The 26481-nt window shown below is 35.2% G+C and overlaps 1 protein-coding gene across 1 annotated transcript; it reads left to right on the forward strand.

The window, feature by feature from the left end:
• Window positions 1–53: 53 nt before the first annotated feature.
• Window positions 54–23117, forward strand: LOC126889993 (39S ribosomal protein L40, mitochondrial). The gene is made up of 5 exons (XM_050658794.1): window positions 54–222; window positions 314–394; window positions 14724–14894; window positions 14974–15172; window positions 22956–23117. Exons 1-5 carry the CDS (start codon window positions 188–190, stop codon window positions 23064–23066), a joined length of 597 nt encoding a protein of 198 aa, XP_050514751.1. The 5' UTR covers window positions 54–187; the 3' UTR covers window positions 23067–23117.
• Window positions 23118–26481: the final 3364 nt, after the last annotated feature.

Consider the following 26481-nt stretch of genomic DNA (forward strand, 5'->3'; position numbering starts at 1 on the left):
TAAAAAAGGATATGCTTTTTTATGAAAATGATTGACGGCTATATAAAGGCTATAGCTTAGACAGACTCGGACGAGAAAAAAAGAGGACGACAGAATTGTCAAAGAAACGTCAGAAAATTTGTGTATTTTTAGGGTTAGATTATAATATTTTAGAGGAATAAAATTTTAAAATTAGAAAAATTTAAGAATGACTATGAATGCCATATTATCAAATTTCTCCAGGTAAATTTTTTCAGTACCTTACATAATATTTGCAACGAGTATTATAAATCTATGTTTGCAACATGTTTGCAACTAATTTTCTATATTTAAGGTTAAGTCTTAAAGCCCCAACTCTGGCAAGGACAATTTGTACAAATAAACCACTAGCTTTTAAATTCACTCCAGTTTTGCTGTAAGTATTACAACCCAGTTTATATATTGATGTACAGAAGAAACAATTTGGTAGAATGTTGTGTACCTTTTTAAGAGAAGTAACATAAACAAATATGACCTTTAACTTTTGACCAACAAAAATTATTTGAAGGGGAAAACGGGTTAAGTCAAGTTCTGGTGAATTTAAGATATTGACGTTATCCTGTAGAATGTATGTTATAGTTTGTTGTAAACAAACCTTTCAGGACAAAATCATATGTTACAAAATATTTAACAGGAAAAATATCCTGTGTAGGAGAAAAACGGGATAAGTCTTTGCAGTACTGTGCAAAAACGGGCTTAGTCAGGTTTCTTGCTTATATATTTTAACTCACTTTATTATATTTTACCTGTGGTGCATTAACCTTTTGACTACCACCCACAATAAGAGGTTATTCTCCATATTCCAGCGAAATATTAGACCCATAAAATAAATCATATGAAGAATGTGAGAGTTGCATTGCTGGCACACAAACAAAGTTTGTCAAAACGCAAAAAGGTGTGTTGCTGGCAGTCAATAGGTTGATTTAATAACTAATTAAAAATACGAGGGATATTTTTTGTTTTCTATCAAAAATCTTTCAAAATAAACAAAACAATCTTATTATTTCCTTATAATAATGGAACTTTTAATTTTTTAGTTTGAGTAATCAGATTGTCAGTTTTTTCAGTTCAGTTTTGTTTTACTATTGAAATAATACTACAGTGGATTCTCTCTATAACCAACACAGATATTACAAGGTTTCGCCTATAACGAGGTATACTAGATGTCGAATGAAATTCCTATTATTGAACTATAACACCTCTATAACGAGGCAAATTTGGTTATAACGAGGAAAAATGAAATCTAAGAATATGTTTCTTTACCTATTTTTAGCGCAGTAATGGCTATAAATAAATACTCCGACTGCCTGTGTATAGAAATGCCCAACATCTGTGTTATTATCGAGGCCAGTGCTGAAATAAACTCCACCGCCTGTAATAAACTTCTTCCTGTTTATCTATCGACCGATATTGAATATTATAAAAAATTTACAATTTACGATGGCGAAGTCTCATTGTTCAGGTCAACCATCGACACCTAATAAACTACGTAAGAGGCATGAAAACATTTTAATATTATTTTATTTTATTTATCAACAGGCAAGCCCAATTACAATAATGTTAAACTCTAAAATCCTAACACTGACTATATCTATGGTTACAATACAGAAAAAAAACATTCCTGAATCTCGTTTATAAAAATGTTAAACAGAAGAGGCCCAAGATGTGATCCTTGAGAAACCCCTGAAGGAACAAGAATTGATTTGGAAAGAAAATTGCCAATTTTTACTATCTGTCTACAATTAGACAAATAGCTGCCAAACCAAGAAATCAATGGTTCATCAACACCAATCATTCTGAGCTTATGGAGCAACATATCATGAGACACCCTGTCGAACGCCTTGGAGAAATCAGTTTAAATTGTATCCACTTGATACCCCCTCTCAAGGGAGTCAAACAAAAAATCTACATATCGATGGCTTAGTGTGAAAACCTCGTATCTCACTTTTTTTTCAAAAATGACATTTTGGTGGTTTTAGTTTGAAAACCTTGTATCTCACGATTTACAACTGTTAGAAAAAATCCAAATACACCAGACTATTTCCTACAGCCGAAAAAAGAAACCACGTATATCAATTGCTCTCTTGATTTAGTGTGAATACCACGTATATTTATAACCAAGAATTTGGTACTTAATTTGGAGTGTTTGTTTAAGAAATTCGACTTGGAGAAATGTTTTTTTGTGAACAACAAAAGGTAGTCCGGCATATAGAAACATTTTATAAACCTTAAATCAAAAGATTTGTACTCTATCAACCTAGTATTTGGAGGTGTGTAATAAGCTATGAAAAATGAAAACCTCATAAGTAATCATAAACACAACCTCATTTTAGATGAAAAACACGTATATTAAGATATACGAGGTTATCATAGTTACTTGGGCAAAGGCTCTATATACTGCAAGGATATTTACGTGTTTTTCACAGTTAATATTTGTATTTTCAATTTAATAGCAACATTTAACACTTTCAGCTCTGGGCCAAGATCAGATATTTGTCTCAATGTGCTCAAATTAAAATATGTAACAGTAGTTTTTGTTTTTAGATTATATTATGCAGAAAATCAGTTTCTTGCCTCTCCTGTAAAATTGTAATTTAATGAGATACAAGGTTTTCACACTAAGCCATCGATATGTTAATAGGTTAAGCTCAGTAGATCTATGGGGTCTAAACCCAAATTGTTGATCATTAAGTTTAGGCTCAAGTAAAGAAGTTAAAAAGTCACAAACCAGACTCTCAAACACTTTGGGTATCACACCAAGGATGCTAATAGGACGATAATTATTGACGAGAGATTTATCCCCCTCGTTAAATATAGGCTTAAGAAAACTTTCTTTCCAATAATCTGGAAAAACACCAGTTTGAAGGGAACAATTAAATATGTAATACAATAGCCTGGAAAGGTTAAAACTGCATTCCTTTAAGAACAAAGGAGGTATACCGTCAGTGCCTGGGCCCTTATTGATATCAAGAGAAGAGAGTTTGGTGTATATTTCTGATATTAAAATTTTTATTGGATGAAAATAGTTCATGATTGGGCATATTGAGATTACTCTGAGAATAAACTGTGGAAAAATAATCAGCAAACAAATTTGCAATATCTTTGCCTGAGGTACTATTTAAGTCCATTAGGAAAAGCACTATTTTTCTTTTGTTATTAACAAAAGTCCAGAATTTCTTGATATTAGAAGATATAGCTGTTTCAGTAGACTGAACATATTGTGAGTAACATTCCCGAGTCAGACCCTTGCACAATTGTCTAACCCTAGAAAACTCCCAATAGTCATTCAAAGAATCAGTTGACTTATATTTTTTGTGTAATTTTTTCTTTAAGATGATAAAAATTTTTAAATCCTGAGAGAACCATATTGGGAATTTTCTGGCTGAAAACTTCTTCAATGGTACAAATTTATCTATAGCTATAAAAACAATTTCATAAAATATATTTAACATAGACTTGAGATTCGCGTTAATAAACAAAATGTCCCAATTAAACTGGTCTAGGAATAAGGAAATATTCTGATAGTTTGCAGACCTGAAATCTCTGTAGTAACCATCAAACTCGAGTCCAGGTGCATCATAAGTCAGGTTACATTTAATGGTAATTGAGAGTGGTGGATGAACAACAGGAGAAACCAGAAAAAAGTCTGCTAGCTCCGTTTCTGCTAGGTGGTCATTTGTCAAGAAAAGATCTAAGAGACTGTTGTGTATTGTAACATGATGATTACATTGGAAAAGGTTGTGGAAACTGCAAACATTTGACATAATTTGGATGCAAGACACTTCCTGTAATGATGCTCCGCCTGCAGTCGCAACAGAACTAAAGGGACCATTTTTCCAGAGAGCATGAGGCAAATTAAAATCCCCAACCATGTGTAGGCTTAACTTAGGCATCAATAGAGCGAGTGAGTCCAGTGTTTCAGAGAAAATTGTATACGACTGTGCCGGAGAGTTGGGAGGTAAATAGACTGCTCCTAATATAAAACTAAAAACACTGGATCCAACCTTAATGAAGACCTGTTCAATACTATCTGGTACTTGGAGACAAGTAGTTGGTATTGAATTGTGTACAGCTATTAGCACTCCTCTTCCTCTCTTGAAGACACTGGTGTTAGCAGAGCGGTCACAACGATATAATATGTTAAAATCAGTAAAGCTCAGTTCAGAATCGTTAATGCCGTTATGTAACCAAGTTTCTGTCAAGACATATATGTTATGTTGACATGCTGGTATATTATGCAAAAGATCACCTAACTTAGTTCTTAAACCTTGTGTATTTTGGTAATAAACAGAGATACTATTTGTGTTTGGAGAGCTAATTATTGTTGATATAACAAGATCTGCTTATAACGAGTTAATTAGTCCGCCATTTCAGTTCTCGTTATAGAGGGAGTCTACTGTATTTCACTTTATGTAATCGGCTTTGTTTCAATATATTTGTAGATGTAAAACTGTATGTGCAAAAAATATGTTTAAAAAAAAACAAAATTGTTCTACATTAAGGAGAAAACAGGCAAGTCAGAACCAACTACAAAAAGAATCTTGATTTTTCAATCAAAAACTTTTTTAATACTTCTAGTTTTTAACCTAAGGATCTCGGATAGTTTAAAAACATAATGGTAAAAAACAAATTCTGACCCCAAAAACTTTAGTGTTTGCAGCGTTTTGAACTTTAAAGTTGTTTTATCTTAAAATCATAAAATTTGATTCAAATCATAAAAAGAATCTTGATTTTTCAATCAAAAACTTTTTTTAATGCTTCTAGTTTTTAATTTAAGGATCTCGGATAGTTTAAAAAGATAATGGTAAAAACATATTCTGACCCCAAAAACATTAGTGTTTGTAGCGTTTTGAACTTTAAAATTGTTTTATCTTAAAATCATAAAATTTCACTTAGCTTGTTTTTCCCTGTACCCTTCAACTATTATGTGGTATTTTGTGAGTATGCTTATTAAAGTAAAAGTATTTTTTTTTTGTTATTAACAGGTCAAGTGCCACATACACCCAAATGGTTGACATAAATAAATACCCCTTCCTGGTGCCAAGACAAAATCTTGTAAACTGCTCAGAACTGCCAGAGCCATATTTTCTTTACAAATACCATTTGGTTTCTCGTGTGAAAACCAAGATATTAGTACATTAAAACTTGTCTATCCAAGTGGGTTTTCAGCAAAATACAAAATCTGTGTCCAGAGAATTTTTAAAACATTCAAAATATAAAAACGTTTTATCTGGACGTTACAAAAAGTGCTAAAATGTTTTTTGGTATGTAGAAATTTATCGTGGATGAAATAAAGTAGTAAATGAATCTTACATAATCTTTCCCCTTCTATATCTTCTCCAAAATGCCTAAATCTGGAATCAATTTCTAGTCAAAAAGGAACACAATTCATTTTAATGTATATCCTATACAACCAATATGATTGGATTTACTGTATATACGAGTATACTGTTCTTACGATGTCAGTTGGACCAGTATAAAAACAAAATTCGACACCGTTTGTAAAACATAGGCGGCGCAATAGAAATTAATGAGTAAACTTTTATTTTTAAATTATGGTTCAATATTTGTTAAACAGTAATAATGTTGTTAACTGTTCACATTTCTTTATGAAATTGACACCAAAGATAATTAAAAATACATAATACAAATGAAATTTAACGTGCTTATTAATTTGAGAACTAAAGAAATCAGACTACACTTTGAATATACACATAAAATACATGAAAACGAACAATTCCTCTTCCAGTCGAATTGTCTAATTCATGACTAATGAAGAGATCACTTTTACTACTGTATAGTATTTTTACTACAAAAGCGATATTACGTAGGCCAAAATTTTTGACGTAAGAGAACTGTCAAAACATTAGAATGTGACTCTTCATTATATCCATGTTTATAATAAACATGGCAATAATGAAAATTCACATTCTAATGTTTTGACAGTTCTCTTACGTCAAAAATTTTGACCTACGTAATATCGCTTTTGTAGTAAAAATACTATACATAGGACATATTTTTGACAAGTTGAAATATATCACTATCCGTGTGTTCAGAACTTGATTCGACACTTGTCGTGTTTATAACTACCACACCAATATTGGAAAAGAAGTGAAAGGCGCAATTTACACAACAGTTATCAGACCAATAATGACATAAATACGCGGCAGAAACACGACTTGATACAGAAAGGACAGAAAGAATGCTAGAAACAGCAGAGATGAAAATACTTTGAAAAATCGATGGGATATGGGAAGAGGTAGAAGTGCAGATATACGACAGATATGCAAGGTGGACAACATCAATAACTGGGTAAAAAGCAGAAGAGTATAATGGAACAACTACATGAGCCAAATGACAAAAAACAAAGTAGTAAGGACGGCGAGAGACGGTTCCCCAATAGGAAGACGATCAGTTAGGTCTCTATCCCGCGTATGAAAAAAAAAGTTGATTAATAGTAAGCTGAAAATTTGTTAATAGCTTAAACGGTGTCTAGTCGGATAAACTGTGATATATGAGAACACTGTAACAGGGGCAGTTTTAATTGTGGTTAAAAATTTGGAACGGTCAGACTTAAACTCTCTGAACAGAGATTAAACTCTCATGCAAAAATCAGACTGCTATTTATCAGCTGTCATAATTCCTGTCATTTGACATATTCTACATGTTCCACTCATTAAAACGCCCATTTGGTGATAAATAGTAGGCTGATTTTTGCATGAGAGTTTAATCTCTGTTCGGAGAGTTTAAGTCTGTTCTGTCGGACAAAATACATGTGCCGTTTTCGTGGTCTGGCCGTTCCAAATTTTTAACCTGTTCCACAATTAAAACTTCCCCTATTCCAGTGTTCCCATATATCAAAGTTTCTCCAACTACACACCCTTAAGCTATTAAAAAATTTTCAGCTTGCTATTAATCAACTTTTTTTTCATACGCGGGATCCAAAACTAAGTGGGAAGACCACGAAAACGATGGAATGACAACTTACTGGAGCCACATTGAAAAACAGACAGTCATGTCTACACAAGAAGAAGAAGAAGGAAAAGAAGAAGAAGACATTAATATTGGTGACAAAGCAAGATAATATTTTTATTTTACTTGAACTTGAGCTACACAATTTTTCCAAATGTCACTTTTGACTTGTAAGTATATATATATATATATTGTATTAAAACAGAAAATAGTGAAGAATTACCAAGAATGATGGAAGCACTAGATAGTGAATCGACAAAGATGGGACTGAACATCGCTTACAGTAAAACAAAAGCCATGACCAATCAACAAGGAGAACCAATAATTACAGTGGCACAAACAAGAATAAAGCAAGTAAAAGAGATATTCTAGGACAAATCACTAAATTAAATAAAAAAAATCAGACCGAAGAAATAAAAAAAAATAATAAGATTGGCCTGGGCATCACTCGGAAAACTGTCTTTTATTCTAAAGAAAAAAAAATACCCCCAATACCTAAAATCAAGAGTCTTCAATCAATGTACACTCCCTCTCCTCATATATGGCTCTTAGACATGGACACATACAAAGGAAAATATGGAAAAAATAAAAATATGAAACATGAAAAATTCCATTAATTACATTATCCAATCAGCGGACTGAGCAAATTGACGTCATTAAATCTCGCATAATATATGGGACATCCTGTATAAACAATACAGTTTCAGTATAATACAATACAATAAAATTTAAAATTGATCATTAAAAGTATATAATACTTACAAATGCAATTTAATGTGCTTATTAATTTTTTAAGTACTAAAGAAATGAGACAAAAAATGTATTATAAAAATAAAATAATTGTAAGTTATGACGACGACACTGTTTATTTAGTGTTTATATTGCTTGCCGCCTTTGAAACATGAGAAGGTATTGTAGCGTGATTAGTGTAATTACTTCTAATTACAATAAAACTAGCGGTTCGTAATTTATATACGACTTTATTTATATAAGTTACAGACGAATTTATCTTATACACTAAACTTATTCACAAAATATGCCCGTATTTATACCCAGTTGTTATTCTGGAACAATCGACTCCCATCTCGAGCTATCGGCTTGTTCCGCCTACGTGACGTACCTTCCAGAATTCTCCGGCGAGGCCTAGCACATCCGATTACGTCATTCTCGAGGTGTTTACTGTTATACGGGGATCGGCCAAGATTTCTCTTCCGCTACACTGCTCCCCTCTTAAGATCTGAGCGTCTCGATCAGCAACTCTAAATGAAGGCCCAGGATGGCGGAATCTACACGACTCTCCAGCTCTGCATACACCCTTCAAGAAGAAATAACAGTCTACTGTCTTTGAAGGGTACGACATCTTCGGGTTCATGCAACACACAGTGATTTGTACACCAGTTCCTCTGAAGACCACTTCAAGCATGCTTCTCACAATCTTCCAATCCAGATTTTCTACTGCATGGCCTATTTTTGGTAAAGCCAAATTTTTGATGTCATAATTACACACGATTTTCTTCAAATTAGTTAGAGCACGCCATATGTTCTCGTAGCTTGGCGTGTCTGTATAAGACTTTCTGGTCACCATATACAGCAAAGATCGAGGACCATCTTCCAATCGCAGTACTCTTCCAATTTTAGGCTGCTGATTTCTTAACTCGTCCAGGCGGCCGAACTTTCTATTGAATACGGACGATATTCCTTTAGTCATCTCGAGGTCTTGGGCAACACAGTGGGCCAGAGAGACGTTTTCTGGAACACCAAACAGATCTTGCTGAACTTCTGTGGTCACGCCGAATCTAGCACTCTTTCTCGCTGCGTAATTTGACATAAATTGATTAAAACTTGGCTGTGCGACATCTTTCATCTCCTGTTGGAGGACTCGTGCTTCTTCTGTTTCATTTGAGCCAGCATATGGTGCAAGACGATTTATGTGAATAACTTTTGGTTTACCGTTTGGCAACTTCTTAATTCTATATATTACGTCATTTATTTTCTTCTTAACTTCATACGGACCTTCCCATTGTCTTTGCAGTTTAGGACACAAGCCTCGACGACGTTGCGGATTATAAAGCCAGACAAGATCACCTACTTCGAAGCTTTCATTCTTGCATCGAGAATCATATTGATCTTTCATTCTGTCACTGGCTATCTGGATGTGTTGTCGGGCAAGTTCATGAATGTTGTTCATTCGTAATTTCAGGCGGTCAACGTAGTCTTCGCCTGCAACATGTTCCTCGGAAGGTCCGCAGCCAAACTCTAGGTCGCAGGGCAACCGAAATTCACGACCCAACATCAGGCAGGTTGGTGTTTGACCTGTAGTTTCATTTACGGCCGAGCGGTAGGCCATCAGGAATAAATGAATGTGTTGGTCCCAATCTCGCTGATGTTCAGATACAACTTTGGACAAGTGTTTACCCATCGTTCGGTTCATCCTCTCGACCATCCCATCTGATTGAGGATGCAGGGGTGTTGTTCTGGTCTTATTGGCACCAATCAATTTACAAACGTTTTGGAAAAGAGCTGACTCAAAGTTTCGCCCTTGGTCGGAGTGGATCTCCAAGGGAACACCAAATCGGCTAAAGAATTCTTTAACAAGTACCTCTGCAACGGTAGCAGCTTCTTGATTTGGTAATGCATAGGCCTCAGTCCATTTTGTAAAATAATCCATGGCTACCAGGATGTATTTATTTCCAGCATCGGTTTCTGGAAATGGACCTGCAATGTCGATAGCTACTCTTTCCATAGGACTTCCAACATTGTACTGTCTCATGGGTGCTCTCTTTTTACCAACCGGACCATTACCGGATGCACACGGTTCACATTTTCGGCACCATCTTCTTACATCATCTTTACAGTTCACCCAATAGAACCGTTCTCGAACCTTTTGCAGAGTCTTCGTAATACCAAAGTGTCCACCTGATGTACCGTCATGCAACTGACGCAATACTTCTGACACTTTACTTTTAGGTACAATTAACTGAAGCTTAGATTCTGTACCATCATCGTTCTCAAAGGTTCTGTACAGAAGATCATCTTTTAGTACCAGGCAATTCCATTGGCTCCAGTAGGCCTTGACTTCTGGACTACATGCACTAATGTTCTGCCAACTAGGTCTCTCACCTTGCCGCATCCAATCCAATACTCTTTTTATACATGGATCATCTTCTTGGGCGTCTTGTAACTGTTGGGGCTGCCATTGCTCATTAATTACGGTGGTTCGTCTCACGGGGCAAAATCGTTCCTCTAATTTGGCACAGTGATTACAATTCGCACTGCATGGTCGTCTCGAAAGGGCATCAGCATTTGAGTGAACTCTTCCGGCCCTGTGTTCTATCTCGTAATCATATTCTTGTAATCGTTCTAACCATCTTGCCATCTGGCCCTCTGGATTACGGAATTGTATGAGCCATTTTAGAGCAGCGTGATCGGTGCGAAGAAGGAACTTTCTGCCATACAAGTATTTATGGAAATGTTCGCAAGCCTTCACTACACCCAGCAGTTCTCTTCTGGTAACGCAATAGTTTCTTTCCGGTTTCGACAGGACTTTGCTGAAATAAGCGATGACTTTTTCCTGTCCGTCCTGGATTTGGGAGAGAACAGCTCCTATAGCACTGTTGCTAGCATCGGTATCCAAAACAAATTTTCCTGCCTGTCCCGGGTAGCTTAATATCGGTGCACTGATCAGAGCCATTTGTAGTTGTTCGAAAGCTTTTTGGCACTCTTCACTCCATGTATATTCTTTGCCCTCCTCCGTCAACTTTGTTAGGGGCTTGGAGATATTGGCAAATCCTTTGACAAATCGTCGGTAATATGTACATAGGCCAAGGAAACTTCTAATTTCATGTTTATCTTTTGGTACTGGCCAATCTTTAATTGCTTCAATCTTTTCAGGATCAGCTGTTACACCATTACTCGATACAATATGTCCCAAATACTTAACTTCTCGTCGAAACATGTGACATTTCTTCGGACTTAACTTCAAGTTCGCTGCCCTCAATCGTTGAAAGACTTCTATTAGATTCTTGGCATGTTCATCAAAGGACCTTCCAACCACAATTACATCATCCAAGTAAACCAGGCATGTTTTCCATGTTAGACCTCTTAAAACTGCCTCCATTAATCTTTCAAATGTGGCAGGGGCATTACATAAACCAAACGGCATAGCCGTAAACTGCCAAAGCCCTGATCCTATCGAAAATGCGGTTTTCTCCCGATCGGCTGGCTCCATGTCTACTTGCCAATATCCACTTTTTAAATCGAGTGTGGAAAACCAACGAGAACCGGAGAGAGTATCCAATGTATCGTCTATTCTGGGCAAAGGATAACTATCTTTTTTTGTTACCGCATTGAGCTGGCGGTAGTCGATACAAAAACGCGTTGAACCATCTTTCTTCTTTACCAGAACTACTGGTGATGTCCATGGACTGTTCGATGGTTCAATTACCCCTTGTTTGTCCATATCCTTGATAATCTCTTCGGCTTCATCTCTTTTCGCAAATGGAAGTCGTCTAGGCCGTTGTCTGATTGGCTGAGCGTCTCCGGTATTTATTTTATGCGTTACTATGCTTGTTTTGCCCTTATCCTTCTTATCAATAGCAAAAACATCTTGATACTCTATCAGCATAGACCTTACTTTTTCCGTTCGTTCATAGTCAAGGTCTTGGCATCTTTCAATGATCATCTCGACAAGGTCTTTTGGATATTTTGACTTTGATGATTTCTCATTGGTATTCATAGAGCAAATTGAAGCCACGGGAACACACTGTCCGATCAAAGCTCCTCTACTTAACTTAATAGCAGTTTCCCTTAAATTCATAACTCTTACAGGGATGACATCTCGAACTTTTACCAAAGTTTTCGCCGTTAGGAACTCGACATTTTCTACATCTTCGACCATCCTTAAACTTCCCTCTCGGCAGTGTCCATCAAGCATGGTCATCAGAATTTTCTCACTATTACCGGGTATGGTTACGTCGCATGTAGTTAGTAAGCGGATGACATCTTCTTTGTCGTCGTGAAAGGGCAACTCTTCACCGTTGATCCTGAGAACTCCATTTTGAACATCCAATATTGCCCCCACTTTTCGTAGTACGTCCATCCCCAAGATGAACTCGTCGGAGATCTCGGCAATTAATACTTGATGTTCAACTGTGGTCTGGCCAATGGATACTGACATATTAGCCTCGCCATATGTATTAATTAGCTCACCAGTCGCTGTTCTAAGCTTTACTGTTGCAGGTGATAATTTATTATGGTCTCGTACTACATCTGGACGTGCGATAGTTCTCGTTGCACCTGTATCCACCAAAAATGATCTACATCTATTACTGATACGACCTTCGATGTATAAGTGGTGGATTCCACCGGAGGACGTAAGGTTGACAGTTACTATGGGGGCTCTAGTTCTCGAGGTCGGCAGTTGCCCCTTGGTGTCGACCCGCTCTAGTTTTCCGACGGCTGTACGATCTTCTTACAATTACGACGAATGTGGCCTACGTCTCCACAATTCCAACATCTAGGCTCGCGTCTCTTTGGCATCTGATTACTTAATACTCTCCGTATCATTTCCTCCAGACGTTCATCGTTGTGTTCGTCACTTTCTTCAATGGTTCTTACTCTATGGCCTCGTGAAGTTTGACTAGCCGTTTCGTGTTCCAATGCAATAGCAAGTGCTTCATCTAAAACTTTCGGTCTTGCTAGTCGTAAAGCTTTCTGTAGTTCATTATCTTTCAGTCCATTGACGAAGGTATCTACTGCAATTTCTTCTAAAACGCTGTCTGGCACCTCTGGATAAGCCAACCGCACCACACGAGCCACATCTGCTTCAAATTCTTGCAGATTCTCACTTGCTCGTTGACTTCTACTTCGCAGTTGTGCTTTGTATACTTGTTGTAGATGGGCATCTCCATAGCGTTTTTCTAGACGAGTGAACAAGGTCTGGTAACAATTTTCTTGACCCTTGGGAATTGACCTTAATATATCTGCAGCATCACCTCGTAAAGCAGCAGTCAAGGAAACAGCCTTTTCTTGTTCGGTCCAATGATTGGCGGTCGCAATAGCTTCAAACTGTCTAAGATATATGGACCAAGAGGACTTTCCATCAAATGGTGGTAATTTGAATCTCATATTATGCGACGTTTCGTCTCTCGGTAGTTCATCTTTCACTAAAGGATCTAACGCTGCTGCATTAACTGATGGTTGTACTTTTGTATCGGTTATCCTGCTCTCTAGCTGTTTGATCTTTTCTTCTACGGTCTCTACACTTTTCTGCATCTTATCGAATGTTCTAGAAACTTCTTCAAATTTCTCATTGTTCTGTTTACAAACTTCTTCTAGTTTTTCGTTGTTTTGCCTACAGACCTCTTTAATTATTTGAGAAGTCTCATCGAATCTTTTAGCAACATTTTCGAATTTCTCGTCGCTTTTTCTACTAACTTCTTCAAGTTTCTCGTTGTTCTGTCTAGAAGTTTCATCGATCTTTTGAGAAACACTTTCAAATTTCTCGTTGCTTATCTTAGAAGTATCATCAATCGTTTCAGAAACAGTTTTTAATTTCGATAAGATTGCTTGTTCTGCTGACTGGAAGTAGAACGTCTCTGGATCATCTCCGTTCTTCGTTAGGACTTCCTCGAGTCGTTCTTGTAGGACTATCTTGAGCCCACTGCTGTCCAGATCCCGTTCCTCTAGCTGTTCACGGAGCTGTTTTACTGTAAGTTCTCGTAGCAACATCTTTGGTCGGCACACACGTACTTTCCAAAATGTCTTTTAAAAGTCTTTTCGAATACCGAACAATCAACGCACTTTAACTATTCCCGACGAATAAAGTCCAAAAGTCTTTTAAAGTCTTTCCGAATACCGAACAATTAACGCACTCCGGTTATTCCCGACGAATAAAGTTCAAAAGTCTTTTAAAGTCTCTCTGTAATTCACTTATTTATATCGCACTAAGTTTACCGAACACCAACACCAACTGTAGCGTGATTAGTGTAATTACTTCTAATTACAATAAAACTAGCGGTTCGTAATTTATATACGACTTTATTTATATAAGTTACAGACGAATTTATCTTATACACTAAACTTATTCACAAAATATGCCCGTATTTATACCCAGTTGTTATTCTGGAACAATCGACTCCCATCTCGAGCTATCGGCTTGTTCCGCCTACGTGACGTACCTTCCAGAATTCTCCGGCGAGGCCTAGCACATCCGATTACGTCATTCTCGAGGTGTTTACTGTTATACGGGGATCGGCCAAGATTTCTCTTCCGCTACAGTATTTTGACCAGATAACGATATGATTTGAGCCTAAGCACTTCCGCACAATTTGACCAATTACTCTTCAGTATTGCCCAATAAGATACGTTAGAAAGTAGTAAGCCACACCCGCGTCCATGTGGACTAATACAAGGAGTGATCAATTTTGAAGCAAGCAAATGTTTATATGGTTTATCTTTATTTCTATGCTCTTCGTAGAATTATTGACCGGACCCCAAAAATGCTTCTGGTCCAACTGACATCGTAAGAACAGTACATACCAGTGCCATCCATTTTCAAGGTCCAAGAACATTTTCGCTTCTTGGAAATTTGTAATTTAACTATATTTTATACCTGCTGCTTCTTTTTACAGTACTATTTTGTAAAAACATTAGGCATTTTTGTTTTTTCTCGCTGGCACTTAACCTGTTAGCATTGAAAAATGTATCAACCTAATATATATTTTGGATTATAGCGCTGAACCTTTGAAAAAGAAGAAGAGACTTGACCCTGCAATTGTTAAAGCTCGAGAAGAAAGAAAAAAACGAAAACTAGAAAAGCAAATCAGAAGATTGGAAAAGAATGCACGGAAGTTAAAGCCTATAGAAGAATGCGAACCACCATTTGAAGTTTTAGATACGATGCAGTGAGTACTTAATTTAGCAAATAAATTTTGACATCTTATAGATATTCATGTATTTTACGTTAAATCGAAATGATTTTAGGACCCGTAAAAGAAATCTTGCAGCCCTTTCTACTGAAACTTTAGAGCGTAGAGCACTATTGCAGAAGAAATGGTGTCATTACAAGAGAGAGGAGCATTTAAGAGATATGCAGATGTTAGATAGAATGGTATATTCCCAGCAAAGGGCACTAGATGAACTTAGAAAAGAGTCTGAAGAACTTTATCAAGAAGCTATACAAGTAAGATCTTTCTTTGGCAAAAATTATTTGTAATGCTTTTTATAAAGTTTATCGCCATAAGTTTTTTTGACATTCTACGCTTCTGTATCCAATATTTGTTTAGAATCCTCCGGACTCCGGACATGTTCATGAACAAATGCGAGCTATCAAACTATGTCCTCTAACCTTCATGGAATAGTCATCATCATCAACCCGTACGCGTCCACTGCTGGACATAGGTCTTCCTCAGCTCTTTCCATCTGTTTCTGTTTTGTGCACCTTGCAACCAGTTACTGATAACATGCTTCAAATCATCGGCCCATCTGATAGGTGGCCGTCCTCTGCTCCGTAGTGCTTCTTCTCGTGCCCTCCACTTGACAATACGTTTTGTTCATTGGTTGTCTGACAATCTGGCGACGTGTCCTGCCCATGGAATAGTAGAGATGCTTATTTCTGTTCCTTGATCTAGCTCTATATAGCTGAAGATGCCTTTTGAGTCAATGATACTAATAATAGTAATATGTGGGTGTTCCGATAAGTACTTAGTCTCTCTACCATCGTGTAAATACATAATTGTAGACGGCCTGTGTCAAAATATCAGCCAAATCGGGCTCGTAGTTTTGTTTTGACCGCGTTTGTTAGCGGGCGTATTTGGGATTTTAGAAAAATGAAAAAAAGAGCAGTATAATCCGTAGGTTATTCGACTTGAATGCTGTAAACGTCTAGATTCGACCCGAAAAGCGCCTGAATGCTGTAAACGTTGACAGTTCTCCTTTGATGGAAACCGCCAAAAAATGGTGTAACGAGTTTTTTTATATATTATAAGTCACTCCCAGGTGCCCCGAAAACGGCTACGACTGAAGATGACGTAAAAAATCCACGATCTCATATTGGTAGACCGCCGACTGAATGTGGGCGAGATATCTGAGACAGTAGGTATCTCAAAAGATCTCGTTGGTCATATCCTGCATGAAATTTTGGGCATAAAAAAGCTGTCGGCGCGATGGCTGCCGCATTTTCTAACTTCGAACAATAAACGCAACCATGAGACCACTTCAGAGCAGTGTCTGATGCTGTTTAAGCGTAATCCAAATGAGTTTCTATGTTGTTTCATAACCGTCGACGAAACATGGTTCCACTGGTAATGACCAGAGTCCAAGGAACAGTCGATACAGTGGACGTCATCCCGCGAACGTGCTCCGAGGAGGGAGAAGGCTGTCCAATAGGCCGAAAAGGCGATGACCACCATTTTCTGGGATTCGCAAGGTGTGACCTATATCCACTTCCTGGAAAAGTGCAAAACGATCACAGGGCTTTACTATGCAGCATTATTAGCCCGATTCGACGCCGAATTTAAGAAAAAACAGACCCAATTGGGGAAGAAAAAATACTCTTCCACAATGACAACGCTCCGGCTCACACCTCCGCCATCGACATGACCAAATTGGTCGAATTGAGCTACAAACTGCTGTTCCATCCAACGTATTCTCCAGATTTGAGCTTGTACGACTTCTTTTTGTTTCCACACTTGAAAAAGTCACTCACCGGGAAGAAATTTAAGTCGAATAAAGAGTTCATCACAGCCACGGAAGCCTACTTTACAGACCTCGAGAAAAAGTATTTTTCAGACGGGTTTAAGAATGTGGAGTATCGCTAGTTCAAGTGAATCGAGCTAAAAGGAGACTACGTTCAAGAATAAATCGTCACTTTTCCAAAATTTTCGTTTTTCTTTTGATAGTCTAGTCGTAACGTAGGGTGTCCCGTGGGCACTTTTAGGTCGCCGTGATTTGATGGTGGTATTATAGGTTTTTGGGTCGCCTAATCCAATGGAACTGGTCTGGAAGCCCAAATGTAGTGCGTTTAATTGTTAACAAATTATGGTAAAATTAGGTGTTTTTCAGGAATTATTAGAAGCCCTGTAAATAAATTGATAGTGTTAAGGTCTTCTCTGGTGTATTTTTGGTCGCTGAATCGAATGCGACTAAACTGTATTCATTTTACAGATTCCTAACTGTAAACAAACGCGCGTGGAAGCTAAACAGGGTCGTACTGAACTAAAGTGTACCATATATTTTAACGTGAGTGACTGGACTATTATGAAACTGCATTCTGTATACCTTTTCATGTCCAGAAAATAAGGAAATAAAACTTTTTGAAACATCAATAAATTAAAATTTTGGCTTTTCTTACCTTTATAAAAGTGATTACCACAAGGTATTTTTACTTTTGAACAATAAATACTTTATTTATGTATGTATATTAAAAGTTCATTAAACAGACTAGACACTATAAAACTTATAAAAAACTATAAAACATGACCAGTATTAATTAATAACTCAACAATAACTACTGTAAAATACATATAACACAAAATAATATTATCTTAAAAACCAACACCTTACATACAATTTGAATTTGCAGACTGACAAGTTTGGACCTGTAAAATGAGAATTCGCCTCGTTTAGGGCAATAAATTACATTTAACAGCCTCTTGGCGAATGAGAGGGCGAATAGTAACACCTGCGTTTGTTTATAGTTGGGAATTTGCTATATGAATACACTTTAGTCGCGATTACTCAAAATATGTTCTTATTTTGGTAATAACAAAATAATTGTTTATTCGCCGAAAAGCTCGAAATGGGCTATCTACAGCAAGTTTGTAGTCTTTTTTATATGTTTATACCCTAAATCGATTGCCACTAGTCGTGATAGCTTAAACCACGTTCCGACTTTGTTATTAATAAATTATTGCAAAAATAACGATTTATAGTAAGTACGTTCACTCACGATTTTTTTTTTTATATTTTAAAAAACCACTTGGATTGACATGAAATTTGGTATACACGTAGCTAGCATGTCAAACAAAACAAGTGATATTGTGCGGATATCTGCTTTTACCCTGGGGGTGAGTTTCACCCCTTTTCGGTGGTGAAAAAAGAAACTTTTAAAATAAGTCCGGAAGTGGATAAACTGATTAATTCTAAGTAACTTTTGTTCTATACAGTTTTTTCACTAAATCGATACTTTTCGAGATATTTTTGTTTTTTTGTTGATAAATCAACATATTCAATCGCAAATAACTCGAAAAGTATTGACTTGGTGAAAAAACTGTATAGAACAAAAGTTGCTTAGAATTAATCAGTTTATCCAATTCCGGACTTATTTTAAAGGTTTTTTTTCACCCCCGGAACGGGGTGAAACTCACCCCCAGGGTAAAAGCACACATACGCACAATATCACTTGTTTTGTTTGACATGTTAGCTACGTGCATGCCAAATTTCATGTCATTCCAGGTGTTTTTTTTTAACTTAGAGCAAAAACCGTGAGTAAACGTACTATAAACCATTATTTTTGCAATAATTTATTAATAACAATGTCGGAACGTGGTTTAAACTTGCTGTAGATAACGCATTTCGAGCTTTTCGGCGAATAAACAATTATTTTGTTATTAACAAAATAAGACCACATTTTGAGTAATCGCGACTAGTCGCATTCGATTCAGCGACCAAAAATACACCAGAGAATAACTTAACACTATCAATTTATTTACAGGGCTTCTAATAATTCCTGAAAAACACCTAATTTGACCATAATTTGTTAATAACAATTAAACGCACCACATTTGGGCTTCCAAACTACTTCTATTGGATTCAGCGACCCAAAAAACCTATAATACCACCATCCAATCGCGGCGACCTAAAAGTTCCCACGGGACCCCCTATGTTGCGACTAGACTATGAAGGCTAAGTACTTATCGGACCCTCCTACTAAGTAAATGAAATTTTGTGGATGATCTGTTTTCTGTGAATCACAGTATATAAACCACCAATAGAAGATATATATCGTCTTCTTCATCTCTTCTTCTTGTTGTATAGACATGACTGTCTGTTTTTTCACTGTGCCTCCAATAAGTTGTCGTTCCATCGTTTTCATGGTCTTCCCACTAATTATCTTCCTATTGGGGAAACCGTCTCTGGCCGTCCTTACTCTATTTTAGTGGAGTCAATGAAGGTGGATATGAGTTATTACCTCAGATTTCGTTGAACCTCCATCGATTTTCATAAAAATTGGTGAGTGGTTACAGGATACCTCAAGGAACAAAGGTGACATAGTGCCAACTTGCGCTTTTTGCATTTTAGGGGTGAAATGCACCCCTTTTTTAAAAATTATTTTTTAGATTTCTGAAAGTGCAGTCACTGTAAGTTTTCACTTCCCATTTTGTTGAACCTTCATCGATTTTCATGAAAATCGGTAAGTAGTTAGAGGATACCTCAAGCAATAAAATACATATAGCATCAACTTGCGCTTTTGCATTTTAGGGGTGTAATACACCCTTACTTTTTAAATCGTAAAAAATGCAGATTTCCGCATTATGGCGCAAGTAATCTCGTTTAATTAAGAAAAATAAATATTTTTTTTATATTTATGTGCATGAATTACATTTTTTTTTTAATTTTTCAAACCTTATGGCAACCAAAAATCCGAAAATTAACAAGTCGAAAATCACGAAAACCTTATTCTCCTATATTTCTGAAAGTGTAGTCACTGAATGTTTTCACCCACGATTTCTTTGAACCTTCATAGATTTTCATGAAAATTGTTGATTAGTTAGTTAGAGGATACTTCAAAAAACAAAAGTGAAATGGCACCAAGTTGCGCTTTCTGCATTTTAGGGGTGAAATCCACCTTTTTTTTATGATAAAAATGCAGATTTCAGCATTCTGGCTCAAGCAATCTCGTTTAATTAAGTAAAATAAATATTTTTTTACATTTATGTGCATGATTTATAATTTTTATTACTTTTTTAAACTTTATAGCAACCAAAAATCAGAAAATTAGCAAATCGACAATCACGAAAAAAATTAATCTTTTATATTTCCAAAAAGGCAGTCACTGAAGGTTTTCACCCCTGATTTCGTTTAACCTCCATCAATTTTCATGAAAATTGGTAAGTAGTTAGAGGATACCTCAAGAAACAAAAATGATGTGGTACCAACTTGCGCTTTTATCCTGGGGGTGGATGTTACCCCTTCTCATGGGTGAACACTATTTTATTAAAAATAACCCCATAATTAGATAGAGGAGTAAATTCTAAGCAAACTTTCTTTTATCAAGTTTATAAATTTTTTATTTAATAAAAACATAATTTAATAAAATATTATTGGTACAGTAAAACCTGACAATAACGGCCACTAAAAATAGAAAACAATTGGCCGTTCTAGAAATGTGGCCGCTAATGCTAGGTTTCCTTTTCCACAAATACATAAAATATAATTGAAAATTTATTTATTTTAGTAGTTAAAGCAAATCTAATTAAATATTATTCTACAAACAAACGGAACATACTAAAACTAAATTCAATTTACTACAATATAAAACAGTATCTATACGAAAAAACAACTACAAGAAAAACAGAATTTTTGTTTGTTTTACATTTTTTTAGATAAACGAAACTTACTAAAACTAATTTAATATAGGTAATACATAATATAAAACAACATACTAAAGCTACTACGAAAAATACGCTTATCACTAAAGTATCGTCGTGCTTCCATGCTATATTCAACAAAACCAACTTGGTAGGGCCTTTAATTAGATATCGCAAATCACTTTGGCTGATTTTGTCTGCATATATATTATGTTTGAGGAATCCCTTTTTTTTGTGAGACTGGATATAGGACATTTCTCAAGTATGAATTCACATTCATGGTATATCGTTGCTATACAGGGATAATAATCTGTGCAATGTTATGGTACAGGCTACGTTAAATATGAAGTAAATGTGGAAGATATACACTGGTTATTCATTTCAATTTAATTTGATTGTTTTTTAATCGTTTACAATATTTCAAATAATTAAAGACATAAAGTTAGGGATTTCAAAAATAAATTCAGTTCTCACTGGCAGGGTGGGAAATAATAAAGTGCCATACAATAGCATTTCATTACAATGCTCATTACAGGCATTACAGGCTGCTCCGTTTGAGAAAACTCATACTCTCAAACTTTGAGAAAACACTCATTCAGTTTCGACCAACCCTGTATTAGCTAAAATTAAACGTTTTGCTAGATTAATAATTTTTAACAATAATAGATTATATTAAAAATCACTTGAACATAAATTGATTTTCTGATGTCAAATCACTACAATTATACAGGGGGTGAATATTGCTATGAAATTTGAAAATAAAAACGTAATTATCTTTTAAACTACTTCGTATAACATCACAAAACCTTATATTTTAAGAAATGAAACATAGAGGAGAATCCAAAAATGTAAAAATATACAAGGTATTCCATTAAACAAAAGATAATTTTGTTTCACCCTGTCAGTATGGGTGGCCCTGTATATTTGGAAATGTATTTAAATTCTGATATTATCTATACCCCAATCTCACCTAAATAAACTTTTTTCGTATCTCCTACAACAAACGACTAATTGGACTTCCCACAACCTGTATACATACAAAATCTCCGCTATAAAATTTTTTCAACGAAAATGTTATTGGTTTTTTTAAAATAACTCCGTTAAATTTTTAAATATGAGATTTATCCAAAAACGATTACAAAGCTAAGTAAAAGTTCTATAACACTGTAATAAACATAATTTTCTATATCCTTTATTTTTTTTAAATACAAGGTGAAAGGGCCCCAGTTACATGGTTCTCGCAGTAAAATTTAGGTTTTAAATGTTTCTATCTCGGTTATTTTTTGTCGTAAAAAAATATTAAAAAAAGAAAAAGCTCAAATAAAGTTAAAACTAAAATTTTGTTCTCTACCATTTTTTAACTATATCGAGTATTTTTGGAGTTATTATCAAAAGAAAATGAAATTCACGAAAATTTGAAAAATTCTAATTTTTTTAATCGTATTTTTTTTTCAAAAATATGCATTCTAAACCGGTCAAAATTGTTGAAGTTATTACTCATGTTAAAATAAATAAAGTTTTAAATGGGTTACTATAAATTTTAATTTTTGTGGAAATGACGTATGTTTCATTTTTCGTTCTTCCCTAAAAAATCTGAAAAGGTCCTCTTATTTCCATCATAACTTGCTTAATTTTGATGCTAGCGACTTCTTATATAGCTTTTTGATAGTTACTTTTAAGTACTTTATTAAAATGTTTAATATCTATATTTAACAAAGTGCATCGTTTTCCTGTTATTTAAGCTTGAATACTAAGATTTGAGTACTCGCGGAAAAAAATATACATTCAATTGCATATAATTCACTTTGTATATGTAATAAAGGATTTTCCTAATAAGGAGCTTATTTATTTTTATATTATCTTCGATTTTGGTAATAACAACTTTTTTGAAGAAACTTATGGTTTTTGAGTTATTTATGAAAAACTGCTTTAAAACATGGATTTTTTTTCAGGAAAAATCAAAACTTTTGATCTTTAATAACTCAAAAACTATTGATTTATTGAAATAACTTTATATAACAAATTTTACTTATAATTTGTCCCTCTATCGATAAGTGGTATTATTTTTAATAAAATAATTTCCACCCCCGAGAAGGGGTGGCATCCACCCCCAGGGTAAAAGCGCAAGTTGGCACCATGTCACCTTTGTTTCTTGAGGTATCCTCTACATACTTACCAATTTTCATGAAAATCGATGGAGGTTCAACGAAATCGGAGGTGAAAACCTTCATTGACTCCACTATTTGTTCTCATTCGGCTTACGTGGTCATACCATTCTACTCTTCTTTGAGAAAGATATAGGTATATCTGAGCAGTATTATTTATTTATATTCATAGTGATATTTCACATATAAATTTCATCATTATTTATTTCAGTTTGATTTTCATTTGATGCCTTTTACAAGCCAAGGACCAGTCGAAACACCACCTATAGAAAATTACAATAGTCCAGATGGAGATTATCAAGATATATCCAAAAAGTGGTAGAATATCAGTTTTGTTAAATAAATTCTAGATTAAACATTAAGTTTTAATGTGTATTATGTTTATTGATTTATTACACTAACTTTTCCTGTTTCTTCTAACCCTTTAAACAACCCTATTTAATATTTTGTCATTATCGTGATATTTAGGTGTTGGTTTACAGTATCACCACGTATCACTATTATGGTGGAGTCATTATATTAATAATCTTGTGTTTGTTTGTAACACAGTAATATGACAAACTTGGTGCTACTGTCAAATTAACATATTATTATCTCTGTAGTATCATTTTACTTAAAAACTAGTTACTAGTTAATTCGGTCAGAATGTGCAGACATTATTTAAGAGCATAGGCCCAAATATTTCACGGCTATCCCGATAAATAATTCGGCGATAAATAAAACGTACACGAAGGTTAAATAAAAATTTTTTGAAAAAAAGGTAAAATTTCACTTTTTTTAATAATCTTTAGGTCCGTTGCGAGATCGGAAGATAAAGTCCGATTTTAATAATTATTGTTTTTATTTTGTTTTACTTGTAATTGCCAATCGCAACTTTTCCGCACTATAGCGACAAGGAATTATCAACTTAACTTGTTTCGCACCACCCTAATGTCCAGCCCATCTTCATTTGGCTTATGCAATTTTTTCTGACATCTGTCACTTTAGTCCTTTCTCTCATTATCCTATTTGCTACTTCTTGTTATTCCCAAAATTGCTCTTTCCATTTTTCTTTGGGTTATTCTCAATTTATTTGCAGAATGTTTAGTCAAAATTATGGTTTCAGAACCATTTGTATTATTACTGGCAGTATGCATTGGTTGTAAACTTTTTTCTTTAAGCAAATCGGTAGCGTTCCTTTTAAAATTATATTATAATATATAATAATATAATAGTATAGCAGAAGTAATACATGTGATAGATCAATCATCGTGTAATGAAACTGTACAATAAATATATTATACACGGCTCACTAAAATAATTAGTTACGCCCCTGTACTACTGATTACTTAAAATTCAAGTAGTATTTATGTAACCTTTCTGGAAACTCCAGGTTATTGTTGAGACTCGCATTTGAACCCCTCGCCGGGGCAGATCGTCAAAAGCTTCCTAACGAGAATCATCTCTAATCTATCGACGCTCCCGCTATTCGTAAAAAGGCCGCATTTTACCGGCTTTTTTTGCTATCGTTTTATACCGCTCAGATAATTCAATCTGCTCAGTATTATCGACGATGATTTATTTAGCGTATTAGTGAGTGCCTTACAAATGAACCAAATGGATTATGGAATTCAATCAGAGCTCTGATGTGACACGTCATCAAGGAATAAAACTGTAAGTACTCTACATGTATGTGAACATAACTTATTAGTCGTGATACTGTATGCATTTTGAACCATATACCTCTCGTAGCAAATATTCTTTGTGCCATTTATGCAGATAATACTTTAAATTACATATGAAAAATCGTTATCTACTCTTAACCAGCTTACCTATGGGAATATACTCTATAACCGTACAATAAGTATAGGTTACTATTGTTAAGGATACTTTACGTATTGCCTAAACATTTCTGTTCCATCGAGCCGTATCATATTAATTATTTATTAATTAAATCCTCAAGGTCCTTCGTATTTGCATATTTTGATAATCTCTATTCTGAGAATAACGGTTTTTCATTTATAGTGTCTTTCTGTTGCATTTGGAAATTTCCAAGCCACGCCGCCCCGGCACAAAAATAAAATATTCCTCTCTTTCTGCACTCAAATTCTCAGTATTTAACCCAGCACGTCTCTACAATAGCTGGTAGGTTGTTAAGCCCGGTCTACACGTGCAATTTCAGAAACTACTTGCTTTGTTCAAATAAAGGAGTCGTTTTGTTTGTATGAAAAAATATTTGCATATATTACATTATTTTATTTTCGTAAATATATTTTTCTGTTTATAGTATACAAAAAGTGTACTCATTTCTTGGCTGATAGTACGGGTGTTATAATTTTAACATTGTTTGTTCAACCTTTTGATTTAAATTAAATTTATAATTTTGAATCCGATTAAGCCTGGTTCACAGGTTACAAAAATTATTAAAAATAATTTTGTTTTCTTGCATAAATTGTAAGTTTTTGCTACATTTAGCTTCGCTTAAGCTCATTTTACACTTCTAGAAAACTATAGAAAATAAATAATTGTTTTTTCCTTCAATTTAATTAATTTAAATACTTGTTAAGGGTGTCTCACACTTGCTGAAAAATACCCATTTTGGAAAATTGCATATATTTTGAAATTTTATAGTTTTGCATTTCATATTCTAATCTGCGCTCATACAGGGTGATACTATTAAGCCAATCTCACACTATTAAACGTGTAATATATAATATATTGTACATATTCTCTCATTTTCGCATCGATTTATAGGTTTAGACATTTGCAAATAATCTATCTAATCTCACATTCTCGCAACATGGCTGACCGATCAAAATATAACCGACAGAGGCTCACCGCAAAACTTGATATAACCAAGTTGGCTGATTCGGTTCCCACAACTCTTAATTCTCTAAACAAATATAAAATTCGTGAAATAATTTCACAACTCAAACATTCTTACGGACTTTTCCGCGATGCTCAAAATGTGCTGGAGACGATCCCCGAGGAACCTACCCCCTCTACTGATTCCTCTGTGGTTTTTGATAAATATTTGGATACAATTTCTCTATTGGAAGAAAGGTTAGAGGTCATTGAAAGTTCTAATGTGACTGCTACCCCCTCCCTCCAATTTGACCCTAATTCTTCTCTAACCTCACAGTCTATGGCTAGGCAACGAACAGTAAACCTCCCTCGTATTCAGTTAAAACCATTTAGTGGCTTAGTTACTGAATACAATTCATTCATTGAGACCTTTGATACAATAATAGGATCTGATACTACATTAAGTGATCTGGAAAAACTCATTTACCTCAAAAGTTTTCTAACTTCCGAGCCTTTGACGCTTCTCGAGCATATCCCACTCACAGGTGACAATTACAAAATAGCCCGGGATAACCTGACACAAAGGTACGCCAACTCTAAATCGCTTATCAAAACTCTCATCTCTCAAATTCTTGATGCGCCTCCTATTTCTGGAAACGCAAATCACTCACAATTAAGAAATTTTCATACGGTCATGTCAAATAATTTCAAGGCCCTATTGAACTTGAATAGGCCCCCTTCAGATCTCTTGCATTTACTTCTCATACATATCGCTACTCAGAAACTCGACGCACCTACCATTAGGGCTCTTGAGTTCCAATCCGGTGGTAGCCAAGCTACCCCTGATTTTGTCCATTTTCTAGGGGAAATCGAGACACGCGTTGTTCATCTTGAGAATATTCAATCTCAATCAAAACCAAAATCGACTACTACTTCCAGACACTCTTTACACC

The sequence above is a fragment of the Diabrotica virgifera genome, chromosome 8, assembly GCF_917563875.1.
Source record: "Diabrotica virgifera virgifera chromosome 8, PGI_DIABVI_V3a".
Lineage (NCBI taxonomy): Eukaryota > Metazoa > Arthropoda > Insecta > Coleoptera > Chrysomelidae > Diabrotica > Diabrotica virgifera.